This window comes from Lithobates pipiens, unplaced genomic scaffold, assembly GCF_037356315.1.
Source record: "Lithobates pipiens isolate NorthernLeopardFrog02 unplaced genomic scaffold, aLitPip1_a1.2 Scaffold_8, whole genome shotgun sequence".
Taxonomy (NCBI): Eukaryota; Metazoa; Chordata; class Amphibia; order Anura; family Ranidae; genus Lithobates; species Lithobates pipiens.
Genome location: NW_027507903.1, coordinates 240,922,261 through 240,938,101, shown reverse-complemented (window position 1 = coordinate 240,938,101; position 15,841 = coordinate 240,922,261). Strand labels below are relative to the sequence as shown.

The 15,841-nt window shown below is 46.3% G+C and overlaps 1 protein-coding gene across 1 annotated transcript in view; it reads left to right on the top strand.

The window, feature by feature from the left end:
- LGR5 (leucine rich repeat containing G protein-coupled receptor 5) overlaps positions 1 to 15,841 on the top strand; it is a 223,327-nt gene that overhangs the window by 130,390 nt on the left and 77,096 nt on the right. The window contains exon 4 of the mRNA XM_077468567.1: positions 15,509 to 15,580. Coding sequence (XP_077324693.1) covers positions 15,509 to 15,580 — 72 coding nt within the window. The remainder of the gene's footprint in view (positions 1 to 15,508; positions 15,581 to 15,841) is intronic.

Here is a 15,841-nt window from a genome sequence, read left to right as displayed (position 1 = left end):
GAACGGTTCGCCCGGCGGTCGTTTCGCGGCGAATTTCCGACATTCGCGGTCCGCACGTTCGAACGCCTTTTTCCGTCGTTCGCCGCGGCGGACTTACGTGTTTAATGTATACAAGAACTTTAACCTTTGGTGACACGTTTATCATGTGATACAGGACAGCCAATTGAGACATGACAGCACATGGACACTTGTACATTCCCCCTAACCTATAAATACACCCGATCCGGTGGCCATTTTACATTCTTTCTTCTGTTACGATAGGGACAGGTTCCTGTGTGGAGTAGGGAGAGATAAACCACTAGCTATTTGGTACACAAAAGTTCTTTTCAGGACTGGTATAGGTGTTAGGTGTTGATAGGTTTGCTGTGCTGCTGATTCTTGCAGCAGCCTGAGTGTCTTTTGTTAGTTTAGAGAAAGGGAAAGGACGGTGTATGCTACAGGGACAGCCAGATTAGTCTTTCATCATCATCATCATCATCATCATCATTAGCTGTTACTATCAAGGTCCACAAAAGAGCTGTTCCAGTAACCACTAATCGTTCTCTTTTTTTGCCAATTTGTATAGGGACAGGAAGGAAGCAGTGTTGTCAGGCAGTGAGGGTAATTTTAAAGACTTGCTGTTATTATTAGTTCCACAAAGGTTCTTTTCAGGACTGGTATCAGTGGTACAGTAATAGGCTTGTACATGTATAATATTCTTTCTTCCAAATATAGAAAGGATATTATACTTGACTGCTGCCCTTCTGCTGCAGTCTGCTAAACATTCACAACTCACTTGTTCCACAAAAGTTCTTATAAGGACTGGTAACTTGGTATAGGGTGCTACGGTACATAGGCTTGAGTGCGGTACAGTCTGCTGTTCTGTAAGGACCGCTATCGGTCCACAATAGATAGGGTTGACGTGCACCACTGCTGACCGCTGCCCTATACTGCAGCAGTCCTTCAGCGGTATAGGGACTGACGTACAGTCTGCTAAACACTAATACACAACCTGCTTGGTCCACAAAAGTTCTTATAAGGACTGGTAACTTGGTATAGGGTGCTACGGTACATAGGCTTGAGTGCGGTACAGTCTGCTGTTCTGTAAGGACCGCTATAGGTCCACAATAGATAGGGTTGACGTGCACCACTGCTGACCGCTCACCTATACTGCAGCAGTCCTTCAGCGGTATAGGGACTGACGTACAGTCTGCTAATCACTAACACACAACCTGCTTGTTCCACAAAAGTTCTTATAAGGACTGGTAACTTGGTATAGGGTGCTACGGTACATAGGCTTGAGTGCGGTACAGTCTGCTGTTCTGTAAGGACCGCTATCGGTCCACAATAGATAGGGTTGACGTGCACCACTGCTGACCGCTGCCCTATACTGCAGCAGTCCTTCAGCGGTATAGGGACTGACGTACAGTCTGCTAATCACTAACACACAACCTGCTTGTTCCACAAAAGTTCTTATAAGGACTGGTAACTTGGTATAGGGTGCTACGGTACATAGGCTTGAGTGCGGTACAGTCTGCTGTTCTGTAAGGACCGCTATCGGTCCACAATAGATAGGGTTGACGTGCACCACTGCTGACCGCTCACCTATACTGCAGCAGTCCTTCAGCGGTATAGGGACTGACGTACAGTCTGCTAATCACTAACACACAACCTGCTTGTTCCACAAAAGTTCTTATAAGGACTGGTAACTTGGTATAGGGTGCTACGGTACATAGGCTTGAGTGCGGTACAGTCTGCTGTTCTGTAAGGACCGCTATCGGTCCACAATAGATAGGGTTGACGTGCACCACTGCTGACCGCTGCCCTATACTGCAGCAGTCCTTCAGCGGTATAGGGACTGACGTACAGTCTGCTAATCACTAACACACAACCTGCTTGTTCCACAAAAGTTCTTATAAGGACTGGTAACTTGGTATAGGGTGCTACGGTACATAGGCTTGAGTGCGGTACAGTCTGCTGTTCTGTAAGGACCGCTATCGGTCCACAATAGATAGGGTTGACGTGCACCACTGCTGACCGCTGCCCTATACTGCAGCAGTCCTTCAGCGGTATAGGGACTGACGTACAGTCTGCTAAACACTAATACACAACCTGCTTGGTCCACAAAAGTTCTTATAAGGACTGGTAACTTGGTATAGGGTGCTACGGTACATAGGCTTGAGTGCGGTACAGTCTGCTGTTCTGTAAGGACCGCTATCGGTCCACAATAGATAGGGTTGACGTGCACCACTGCTGACCGCTCACCTATACTGCAGCAGTCCTTCAGCGGTATAGGGACTGACGTACAGTCTGCTAATCACTAACACACAACCTGCTTGTTCCACAAAAGTTCTTATAAGGACTGGTAACTTGGTATAGGGTGCTACGGTACATAGGCTTGAGTGCGGTACAGTCTGCTGTTCTGTAAGGACCGCTATCGGTCCACAATAGATAGGGTTGACGTGCACCACTGCTGACCGCTGCCCTATACTGCAGCAGTCCTTCAGCGGTATAGGGACTGACGTACAGTCTGCTAATCACTAACACACAACCTGCTTGTTCCACAAAAGTTCTTATAAGGACTGGTAACTTGGTATAGGGTGCTACGGTACATAGGCTTGAGTGCGGTACAGTCTGCTGTTCTGTAAGGACCGCTATCGGTCCACAATAGATAGGGTTGACGTGCACCACTGCTGACCGCTGCCCTATACTGCAGCAGTCCTTCAGCGGTATAGGGACTGACGTACAGTCTGCTAAACACTAATACACAACCTGCTTGGTCCACAAAAGTTCTTATAAGGACTGGTAACTTGGTATAGGGTGCTACGGTACATAGGCTTGAGTGCGGTACAGTCTGCTGTTCTGTAAGGACCGCTATCGGTCCACAATAGATAGGGTTGACGTGCACCACTGCTGACCGCTCACCTATACTGCAGCAGTCCTTCAGCGGTATAGGGACTGACGTACAGTCTGCTAATCACTAACACACAACCTGCTTGTTCCACAAAAGTTCTTATAAGGACTGGTAACTTGGTATAGGGTGCTACGGTACATAGGCTTGAGTGCGGTACAGTCTGCTGTTCTGTAAGGACCGCTATCGGTCTACAATAGATAGGGTTGACGTGCACCACTGCTGACCGCTGCCCTATACTGCAGCAGTCCTTCAGCGGTATAGGGACTGACGTACAGTCTGCTAAACACTAATACACAACCTGCTTGGTCCACAAAAGTTCTTATAAGGACTGGTAACTTGGTATAGGGTGCTACGGTACATAGGCTTGAGTGCGGTACAGTCTGCTGTTCTGTAAGGACCGCTATCGGTCCACAATAGATAGGGTTGACGTGCACCACTGCTGACCGCTCACCTATACTGCAGCAGTCCTTCAGCGGTATAGGGACTGACGTACAGTCTGCTAATCACTAACACACAACCTGCTTGTTCCACAAAAGTTCTTATAAGGACTGGTAACTTGGTATAGGGTGCTACGGTACATAGGCTTGAGTGCGGTACAGTCTGCTGTTCTGTAAGGACCGCTATCGGTCCACAATAGATAGGGTTGACGTGCACCACTGCTGACCGCTGCCCTATACTGCAGCAGTCCTTCAGCGGTATAGGGACTGACGTACAGTCTGCTAATCACTAACACACAACCTGCTTGTTCCACAAAAGTTCTTATAAGGACTGGTAACTTGGTATAGGGTGCTACGGTACATAGGCTTGAGTGCGGTACAGTCTGCTGTTCTGTAAGGACCGCTATCGGTCCACAATAGATAGGGTTGACGTGCACCACTGCTGACCGCTGCCCTATACTGCAGCAGTCCTTCAGCGGTATAGGGACTGACGTACAGTCTGCTAAACACTAATACACAACCTGCTTGGTCCACAAAAGTTCTTATAAGGACTGGTAACTTGGTATAGGGTGCTACGGTACATAGGCTTGAGTGCGGTACAGTCTGCTGTTCTGTAAGGACCGCTATAGGTCCACAATAGATAGGGTTGACGTGCACCACTGCTGACCGCTCACCTATACTGCAGCAGTCCTTCAGCGGTATAGGGACTAAGAGTTTTGTCACAGGGTCATTTAAAAAATGACATGCAGAGGAAGAGGCAGGCCCTTCCGCAGGGGTGGTAGGGGTAGGGCAGGAGCAACAGGCTTGAACCAAAGTGGGAAGTTGCAGAAGGTGCGTTCAATTACTTTAAAGGATGCACCAGACTTGGTTGAGTGGCTCGCTCAGCCTTACTCTTCTGCACCCTCCTCATCCTCTCGATCTGCACCCTCTTCTTCACTCTCTGCTATGTGCACCCCCAAAGACACTACCACCAACAACACGACCACCACCACCACCACCACATACCTTCCGCTTGAGTCACTGGAATTATTTTCCGATCCATATCAAGAGGACATTTCTGATGCGCAGCCACTCTTGGTATTGGATCAGGAAGAGGAGGTAGCAACAAGCGCTACTCAGCAGTCTGACGCCAGTACCCAGATCAGCCCAAGGAGGAGGTTGGTCCCCGGTGTTGCTGCCTACTCCGAGATCTCTACTTATAGCGGTGGGGAAGGTGACGTTGATGATGACGTGTCTAGTGATGTCACGTGGGTGCCCACAAGAGAGGAAGAGGAGGGGAGTTCAGAGGGAGATATGGACCAACAGATAGGGAGGAGAAGCAGCAATGACTTACATTGCACAGCAGGGACAAAGCAGACTGCAAATGTATCAGGAGCGAGTCATCGACCATGTACGGTCACATCTGGCGCTCCCAGGACACCGGCACATGGCTCCGCAGTGTGGGCTTTTTTTAACGTGTCCGCTGCTGACAATAGCGTTGCCATCTGCAATCTTTGCAGTCAACGCGTTAGTCGCGGTAAGCCCAATACTCACCTAGGGACGACCGCCTTAAGAAGGCACATGAGCAGCCATCACCGAGCCCAGTGGGAGCAACGGAACACACAAAGCCACACTGCAGGCTCTCACCGTCCAGCCTCGTCTTCTACTTCTCCTTCTCCTCTCTCCTCACAATTGTCCTCCACTCCACCTTCCATCACGCCAAGCTCACATTTTTCTGCAAAAAGGCAGGCTTCCGTGGGCCTAATGTTTGAGCGTAAAAAAATGATGATGCCGGATAACCCTCTTGCCCAACGGTTGGCGGCTGGCTTGTCAGAACTCATAGCCCGCCAACTACTGCCATATAAACTGGTGGACTCGGAGGCCTTTCGCAAATTTGTGGCCATTGGAACACCACAATGGAAGGTCCCAGGAAGGAAGTATTTCTCAGAGAAGGGCATCCCAGAGCTATATGGCCATGTTCAGCGGCAAGTGAATGTATCTCTGGCACACAGTGTCGGTGCCAAGATACATCTGACCACAGACACGTGGTCTAGCAAACACGGGCAGGGAAGGTATATCAGTTTTACTGCCCACTGGGTGAACCTTCTGACGGCCGTCAAGCATGTAACCCGTGGCACCCGTGTAGATTTGGTTTTACCGCCACGGATTGCATGCAGGCCTGACTCTTCTTCTCCTCCTCCTACTCCATCCTCCTCCCTCTCCTCCTCAGCTGCCTCCTCCTTTTCCGCTGCTAGCGTCTCTTCCACTGCACCGCCCAAGCTCCCCAGAACCTATTCCACATGCCAGGTGAGACGTTGCCATGCCGTGCTGCGTCTGTTGTGCCTGGAAGCAAAGAGCCACACTGGCCCGGCACTCCTTTCAGCTTTGCGTTCACAGGCAGATGAGTGGCTAACACCGCTCAATTTGACAGTTGGTAAAGTGGTGTGTGACAACGGTGCCAATCTGCTTAGCGCATTGAAACAGGGCAAAATCACGCACGTGCCGTGCATGGCACACGTCTTAAACTTGGTCGTGCAGCGATTCCTTGTCAAATACCCTGGGGTCCAGGACATCTTGCGGCAGGCAAGGAAAATCTCGGCCCATTTCAGAAGATCTTACACGGCCATGGCTCGCCTTGCTGACATTCAGCGGCGACACCATCTGCCGGTCAGACGTCTTATTTGCGATTGCCCGACGCGATGGAACTCAACCTTCTATATGCTTGATAGGCTGCTCCAGCAGAAACGTGCAGTTAACGTCTACCTGTATGAACTCTGCGAAAGAAACGGTTCTGGGGAGCTGGGTTTTTTTTCACCGCGCCAGTGGCTGCTCATGCGCGACACATGCAGACTTCTGCGGCCATTTGAGGAGATCACCAAACTGGTCAGTCGCAGCCATGGCGCCATCAGTGACATGGTACCTTATGCCTTCTTTCTGGAGCGTGCATTGCGTCGTGTCATTGATCAGGCTGTGGAGGAGCAGGAGCGGGAAGATGAGGAAGTCGCAATGCTGGATGAATTCCCAGGGGGGGCTACTCTATCTGAGACAAGTCAACAACAGGAGTCTGATGAGGAGTCAGAGGAGGATGGTGCCGGGGCGGATGAGCAGGAGCAAGAAGAGCATGCTTTAAACCTTTCTGGGATCCCTGTTGTGCGTGGATGGGGAGAGGAGAATGAAGAGGACGACATTATCCTGGATGATGAGCAGGAGCCAGGCCACCACACCGCTTCCACTTTAGTGCAAATGGGGGCCTTCATGCTCCAGTGTTTTAATAGGGACCCCCGTATAAAAAGCATGAGGGTCAAGGACCAGTACTGGGTGGCAACGTACTTAGACCCCCGGTACAAACACAAAATGGCGGAAATGTTACCGCCGTCGCAGAGGGCTGTCAGAATGCAGCACTTCCAGGCCTTGCTTCGAGAAATGCTGCATTCTGCTTTTGCGTGCGCTGGCAGAGGAGCAATTCCCACTCCCAGAGAAGGATTTGCGGGTACCAATCCAACAGCGCCTGCAAGAAGAGGCCGGTTTGAAGATGTGTTGGTGACTTCGGATATGAGGTCATTCTTTCAGCCGACCCATCGACAGGTGTCATCCGGATCCAGCATCAGGGAACGCCTAGACCGTCAGGTGTCCGACTACATTGGGTTAACGGCCGATGTGGACGCTCTGAGGAGTGATGAACCCCTAGACTACTGGGTGGGCAGGCTTGACCTCTGGCCAGAGCTTGCCCAATTTGCAATCGAACTGTTGGCTTGCCCCTCATCCAGTGTCCTGTCCGAAAGGACGTTCAGCGCAGCAGGGGGGATTGTGACCGATAAGCGTACTCGCCTAGCTCACCACAGTGTTAACTACCTCACATTTCTAAAAATGAATGAGGCATGGATCTCGGAGGAATTCAACACATGTGACCAGTAGACCATGTATATGTCTATAAACTATTTTTTTAATCAAGCACACAGACCTTCTTAATTCATTTGGCTCACTTCCTTGACCCAAAAAAGCACACCGTACTATATGCCCCTACCCTCCTCTTTGAAGAGGTTGAGCGGTGTCATATTTCTACTGGGGCTGCTTATGATATCCCTGTGCTGTGCTGACTTCCTCCTGGGGGTTCTTATTATGAAGGGATCACACTATCCCTGTGCTGTGCTGACTTCCTCCTGGGGGTTCTTATTATGAGGGGATCACACCATCCCTGTGCTGTGCTGACTTCCTCCTGGGGCTGCTTACGGTGCTGCTGTCAGTGCTGTATGTCACGGTGCTGCTGTCAGCGCTGTATGTCACGGTGCTGCTGTCAGCGCTGTATGTCACGGTGCTGCTGTCAGCGCTGTATGTCACGGTGCTGCTGTCAGCGCTGTATGTCACGGTGCTGCTGTCAGCGCTGTATGTCACGGTGCTGCTGTCAGCGCTGTATGTCACGGTGCTGCTGTCAGCGCTGTATGTCACGGTGCTGCTGTCAGCGCTGTATGTCACGGTGCTGCTGTCAGCGCTGTATGTCACGGTGCTGCTGTCAGCGCTGTATGTCACGGTGCTGCTGTCAGCGCTGTATGTCACGGTGCTGCTGTCAGTGCTCTGTATTACGGTGCTGCTGTCAGATGCCTCTATCACGGTGCATGTGTCATTCCGGTATGTCACGCTGCTGGTGATCATCTCCTGCACCCTCTTCTTTGCCTACCCTGGTCCCTGACCTTCCCTCTCCTCCATTGCCTTCATTAGCTCCATAGTCCTGAATTGTTAGAACAATTTCCCAAATAAAATAAAAATGCTTGTAGTTATCGATCCCAAATTCACCTCATACATGTATTATGTCATTGTCCAGATGGTGGGACTACGTTTTACCCCCTAATAATTACCACGTGGCCGCAAATTCGACATGAAGGTTTGCAAAGTTCGCCTCCCATTGAAGTCAATGGGGCCCGCGGCGAACGTTCTGTTTCGCGAACGTTTGGGTCCGTTCGCATTTCGCGTTCGCGAAACGTCCCGTCGGAAGTTCGTCCATCACTAATGTGTAGGTCTCTTCACTAGTGTACCTTCGATTGGACATTTTGGCCTCTAAATTTACTGGTACACTAGTGAGACTCACAGGAAAAAAGAGCACCTGTCAGCGACTGCTTCAAACGCTACCAAAAAACTGTTAGTGTTCGTAAGGATCGGGCCTGACTCTGCGAATGCTGCAGTTATGTGTTTAGTGTTTTGTAAGTGACAGTGATCGATTGATACTGCACTTGGGTGGGCTGGGCTGGGCTGGGCGGAGGGAATAAAATCAGGTGTTAGTAGGTATCTGGGATGATCCCTCTAACTCTGCACTTTTGGGAACCCTAAACTATTGGGGATGCTAATATAGTTCAGATCAAAGATATCAATCCGTTTAGACACTAGAATACTAAAGAAAGAATGTGGAAAAAACTGCGCTAAGGTAAAAGAAAAAGTGTAAATTATATGTACTCTAAAGTGATACCTGTGGGAATGAACGTTTAGCTGCGGCTTTTCTGTGTCACATAAATACAGAAAAAATGAAAAAATATACTACTAAGCCGCGCTTAACTTATGCAGACAACTGATTGTGCACAAAAAATTATAAATTGAAAACACAGTATGATAACCATATATAAATTAGTGAGCACGTGTGCATAATGTAAAGCACATATAAAGAACTTTGAACATAAAAATTAACCCTTACAACATAAATTACCGTTATGTGGGCCTCTATCGGCATAAAAGAAAATTAAACAAAAACATCCAGTATTTAAACAGTGAGTCCATATACATAAACCACAGAAACGATTATTATAAAGTGTGAAGATGAAGTCCTTCCAAAACTAAACCACCATATTCATGGAAAAAACAGCCACTTAGTCCAATGAGAGGGTAAGTGTTCAATCCGCCACCAACATGTGATAAAAATTTGCCGCTTACCAGAAAACCATGACCCCCCACTACAGAGGGTCACACGAGACTTGTAAGAATGACTTCCGGCCAGAGGGGATCCTCACTTTCCTCCTGGTTCCACTACTCCAGTGGGGATTGGGAAGAAGGTCTGTTCCCAAGCGTATTCCTCAAAGACCCAAAGAAGGACTCAAAAGAAGGGACATCGGGACCATAAAGGGAAGATAAAACTCCAAATAGTGTAAAACCCTTTATTTCTCCAAATAAAAAAAGTAAAAATGCACTTACAAATGTATAGAAGAAAATAAGCCTGAAGTCCGTTGCGCCGGCCGGACGCACACAGACAGACACGTTCTCCTGGAAACCGTCACAAACACGAGGTGATGTATAGCGTACCACTCAGCCCTACGCGTTTCGCAACAAATTGCGTCATCCAGGGGCACGAGCGGCACGCTGCGTCACCTCCATTTATATTGTCTCTATCCTCCAAACCTCACTCTGGGCACCTGGCTGTTCCCACCAAAACCAAGCCTCATTCTGATGTCCATACCTGATTGGTCGGATCCCCAACTAGAATACTAAGGGAGGTGTATCATGCGTGCGTGGGTAGAGAAGTTAAAGATTCAGCTTAACCATTTTTAAAATAACTTAATGAAAGAAAAGAAAACCGGTGCAAGAAAATACAGGCAAGTTAATACAAAACGAACCGTTAGTAACAGTAAAGGTAGATTTAGACATGCGTCTAAATCTCCCTTTCCTCTGAAATCTGGTCTACAATTGAATTGCGACCACTGACAGGTGGTAAGAAAGAGCTGTGATGCCTCCTCACCGCCTGTTTGAACCCCATTTTTGCAGACAAAAATGTTTGTGGCACTTCCCTATTTGCTTGAGTTTGTAGCCTTTAGCGTACATGTCAGGTAAATTGTGCCCGAACTCAAAGTAAAGCATCACTGCTATGAAATGTAAACACCCCCATCCACTGCCTATAGCAGCTTAAGTGGTGGGGTGGTTGGCAGCTGGAAAAACACCAAGTCACCAAATCATTTTTGCTGTCCCACAACCCACATGTCTAAATGATGCCTAAATTGCTCTCTTATCCATGCTCCCAGGCCCTATAGCCTCACAGAAGCGAGGCCTGTTACACTTCTTCATATCTGCAGCGAGGCAGATTATCCCCTTTTTTCTGGAAAAGAGATGTTACTCCCCCGTTGTCTCTATGGGTTTCTACTGTGAATAACATCATGCGCATGGAAGAAATGCTGGCGCTCCATAATGCCTCTTTTGGCAGGTTTAAAGTATTATGGTACAGTATATTTGGATCCACGTCTCTTCCTTTAATGCCCTTGCAGAAATGCTCTCAACTCCTGAGGGTGCAACAATAGCCCTCTCTTAGCTCAGACCTGCCACAGTACAGTTATTTGGCACATCTTTGATGACATTCACCTCCTTCGTTTACACTCCTACCGTATTTGTTATTACTCAAGTGATACGTCTCTTGACCATTTCTCTCCTCTCCTTCCAGCTTCCCCTTTTTCTTCTTTCCTACTTTTTGCTCTTTCTTTTCCCCTTTTCCCCCTTCATGCTTCCTTTTTATTTTCCTTCCTCTGTTTTTCTCCTATACAATTATTGCTTGAACATACTATATTCCAGGCTATGTTATTGTGGACCAAACAATGGAAATGGATTTGTTTTCTGATATGCATATATCCACTATTTTGTTTACGTACTACCTATACAACTAATTTGATTATGCTGTTTATACGAAGCCTGGCCCCTTTTAAATAGCACAATGTTTAGTTGTTCCTTCCTGACCTATACATGTCACCCGGCGGGTGGTAGCCATTTTGCTGACTTTTTGTACCCTTGTTGTTGTGACTTACCCTTGTTAAAAAAAGTGAAACAATAAAAACATTTTCACGTCTAAAGGAAGCCTAAAATAAACAGGCTTAAAAGTTTTGGTTTCATGCAAAGTTCAATTCATTTGCAAAGTTAGTTCAATACCTTCTCTCATAAATGACTCCTAGCAATCATGATTTCATGGTTTTGATGGTGAACGACTATTGCAGCTGCCAGTTGCAGCCTTCTTTTCCACCTGAAGAGGGCGTTTACAGAATTAACAGAACCAAAGTGTCTGAGGTGTGTGATAAAGGGGTGTTGAAGTGTTTTATGACATCCCAGGGCACAATGCCATTTCTTCTTACTACAGCAATAGTTCCAAATGACAAGGTTTGCAATATGACGTTCAATGTGTTATTAACCAGTTCCGGACCGCTCACCGCATATATATTGCAGCAGGGCAGCCCGGCTGCGCAAAATCACGTACAGGTATGTGTTTTGTACGCGTGGTTTTGGGCATGCGTGTGGCCACCAGAGCACCGCTCCTGTTGTGTCCAATCACAGCGGGAGCGGCGCTCCCAGTCATTGGGTCGGGCAGCAGCGATGGCTGTCACGGCCCACCGATCATTCACAGGAGAGAAGGATCAGCTGTCTCCCTGTGTAAACAAGGCAAACGGCGGATCTGTCAGGAAGGGAAAGTGAGATCTTGTAATTCAGCTGAGCTGAATCGCGGATCTCTCTTTTCCTTCAGTGTGACACTGCCCCACACAGTTAGTAAGCACCTCCCTAGGGAACATTTAACCCTTTGATAGCCCCTCTTGTTAACCCCTTCCCTGCCAGTGTCATTTATACATTGATCAGTGCATTTTTATATCACTGTATTGGTGTCACTGGACCCCAAAAAGTGTCAATTAGTGTCAAATTTGTCCACCGCAATGTCACAGTCCCGCTAAAAATCTAGCTAAAGATTACCAGTGAAAGCAACTTTAAAAAAGTCCCTAAATCTATCCCCTATTTTGTAGATGCTATAACTTTTGCGCAAACGAATCAATATACGTTTATTGAGAATTTTTTTCACAAAAAATATGTAGCAGAATAGATATTGACCTAAATTTATGAAGAAATTAGATTTTTTACATTTTTTTATTGGGAATGTTTTATAGCACAAAGTAAAAAATATTGTTTTTCATTTAAAATTGTCGGTCTATTTTTGTTTATAGCGCAAAAAATAAAAAGCGCAGATGCACTCAAATACCACCAAAAGAAAGCTCTATTTGTGGGGAAAAAAAGGACTTAAATTTATGGGTACAAAATCGCACAACCATGCAATTGTGAGTTAAAACGATGCATCGAAAAAAATGGCCTGGTCAGGAAGTGAGTAAAACCTTTCTGGAGCTGAAGTGGTCAAGCAAAATTAAATTACAATTTGTTAGGCACCAAATATGATATAGCCCTAATGCACATCCAGATAGGAGGTTTATTCAGAACTCCAGGAATTGCAGCACTTTTAAAAATATGCTGGTTTATAAGGTGTGAAGTCCAAGTGTATGCAGCCTCATGGACTTATCTCTTTTTTATGGTCTATTTATATTTTTACTGTACGCTGTCACTATACTCCAGTTTTTCTGACAGTAGAGATATGCTTTGCTACACAACAGTCACTCTGCCCATTCACAGAATACTTTGTAACACAAAACTTTCCTTGGTTGGGCAAGAGTAGAGGAGAGACAGGCAGGTCCAGCATGGGAGCTCTAAAAGTGTAGGGTTAGCTGTACTCCTAGCGCTCAGTAAAAATGAAAATAGTAAATAAAAGAGATCATTTTATAAGGTGGCATTCACATTGTTGAGCGTGACCCCCTATGAGTCAGCAGATTTTTAAGTGCTCAAATTCTTGGAATTTCACTTTAATGTGTAAATCTTGCTTGATGGCAAATGTGCCTCCTTTACAAATTATGGTAATTAAATAGGTTTTACGCAAGGGCTTTCTTAGAAGTCTTTTGAGACTTTGCACATTTAGGGCGCAGTACTGTTTATGATACTAGTTTGTCTCAATGTGTATTCAAGCTGGTCTGCTGCCCACAAGAGACTTAAAGTGATCGTAAAGGATTTTTTTTATGTTAAATGTTAAATTTACATGTTAAACATTTTATACTTACCTGCTATGTGCACTGATTTTGCACAGAGCAGCCCCAGTCCTCCTCTTCTCAGGGTCCCCTGCTGGCGCTCTTGGCCCCTCCCACTTACAGAGTGCTCCCATAGCAAGCCGCTTGCTGTAGGGGTACCCATGCCTGCTCACTCCTGTGCCAGCTCTCTGGGTCCATAAGACACAGAGAGCATGGCTCAGCCCCACCCCTTGCCCGGCCTCACTGGCTGTGATTAAAAGCAGCAGGAGCCAATTGCTCCTGCTGTTCCAAATCAGCCAGTCAGGAGGGAGAGACCTGGGATAGCCTCGGGTCTCGTGCACATCACTTGATTGGGCTCAAGTAAAGCCCCATACACACGATCAGAAATTCCGCCAGCAAAAGTCGCATTTGAGCCTTCTGGTCGGAAATTCTGACCATGTGTATGCTCCATCGGACTTTTGCTGGCAGAATTCCAGCCAGCAAAAGATTGAGAGCAGGTTCTCTATTTTTCGGTCGGAAAAAGTTCCAATCGGAAATTCCGATCGCCTGTACAAATTCCGGCGCACAAAATTCCTACGCATGCTCGCAAACAATTTGACGCATGCTCGGAAGCATTGAACTTAATTTTGTCGGCTCGTCGTAGTGTTGTAAGTCACCACGTTCTTGACGGTCGAAAGTTCAGATACGTTTTGTGTGACCGTGTGTATGCAAGCCAAGCTTGAGCGGAATTCCGTCAGAAAAACCATCCAAGTTTTTTCAGATGGAAAATCCGCTCGTGTGTACGAGGCATAAGTATTAGGGGGGGAGGTACACACTGAAGGTTTTTTTACCTTCATGCATAGAATGCACCTTCAGACTTTACAACCACTTTAAGACATGAATCCTAACATTTTTGTCCCTTTTTCTGAAAATAGTTTATAATGATGTATGCATCCCTAGTGGTGATAAATCCCCACCTTTCCTGTCCTGGTGACTTTACGGTTAATCATGGGAAATCTGCAAATGGTGATATATTACCAAAAGGTGATATAGACAAAGTCTTTTAAAAGTTTCTGACAATCCTATAGAGCAGAAGTCTCCAAACATTTCAAACAAAGGGCCATTTTATTGTCCTTCAGATTTTAGGAGGGCCAGATTGTGGCCAGCAGGGGCAGAAAATGTCACGGCACAGCATCAGTGAGAATAAATATGGCTTCAGGGTTGGTGGTCAATAGGAGGAGGAGTATTCCCCCTCTTAGTATCCCACCATTCACATCGGTGGAAGATATAATGCCCCATTGTTGGTGTCAGGGGGAGGAATAGTGCCTCTTATCAGTGGGAGGAATTGTGATTCAAGGGCCAGATAAAGGGCAGCAAAGGACCACATCTGGCCTTCGGGCCGCAGTTTGGAGACCCCTGCTATAGAGCATGTAGGCGGTTGCTTACATTAATGCACTTCTCCAAAAAAAACTTTTATTTTGTATTGGATTAGTGGAGAAGAGAACCTTCGTTAATTTTCTCATTTGCTTTCTGTGTCTTCATTGTGGAGGTTTGCTGTCACTTTCTGTTTATTTGACGGATGTCAAAGAGCAGGAAATGAGGGGTAATCCCCTAAACAGGGGCACAAGAAACGATAGAAAGAACATTTCTAACAGCGAGAAAGGTTAAGAAACTCCTTAAAGGTTTAATTGCTTTTTAAGTCCCTGTGAAAGAGATATTCCCTTGCTTCTTGTCCACATGACAGAGATGTCAGACAGAACTGGAAGAAAAGAGAAATGTCCTCTGTGGGGAAAGACAATATCACAGATATGACATTAAGTTATGTTCTGGACTGGGCACTGAGAGTGCTGGTATGCAGATCTATGAATACCCATTTTTACAGAGAATTGTACCGGGCTGTAACCTCAGACATATTAACATTAGTGTAAATAAATCATACAATAACACCGGGACACTGACTGTGAAACTGCTATTATGCAGCATCTACTGCCACAGTCTTAAGAAAAATTTCCTTTGAAAATGCAGCTGAGTAAATATGTCTATATGGTGTGTTGTCTTTGCCATTGTGCTTCTGGCATCAGCTTCTAAACACAACTTCTAAACAGGTGAGTGCCTGCCGACCTACAGGAACATGCATGTTAATGCACCCTCCTATAGTTTATCTTTAGCTCCCGGGACCTTACAGAGAGTTCATAGACTGGTGTTTAAACAATTAAAGCTGAGACTGATCCTATTGTTAGCTTATTGTGCTGGCCTAAATATCATGGTTTGGAAAATGTACATGAAGAAAGCCACAAAGACTTCTCTCTGCATTATTGTATAGTAATTAAAGTAAAAAAAAATAACAAAATTTTTTTTTTTTCTTTATTTTACAGGATGTTACAGAATAACCAGTTAAAACAGGTCCCAAGTGATGCATTTCATAATCTCCGTAGTCTCCAGTCTCTGTAAGTATGTTTCATAGTTTGTGAAATGGATAACAATTAAAATACTTCTCATCCTTTCTGCTTTATGTTCTCCAATTTCCTTATCACTGTCACAGAGAGAGAGAGAGATTCTAAAATAAAAGTGTGTAATGCCACGTACACACGACTGATTTTCCTGTCGGAATAAACTCTGAAGGTTTTTCAGACAGAGTTCGGACGGAATTCCGCTGAAGCTGTCTTGCATACACACGATCACTCTAAAGTCTGACCGTCAAGAACGCG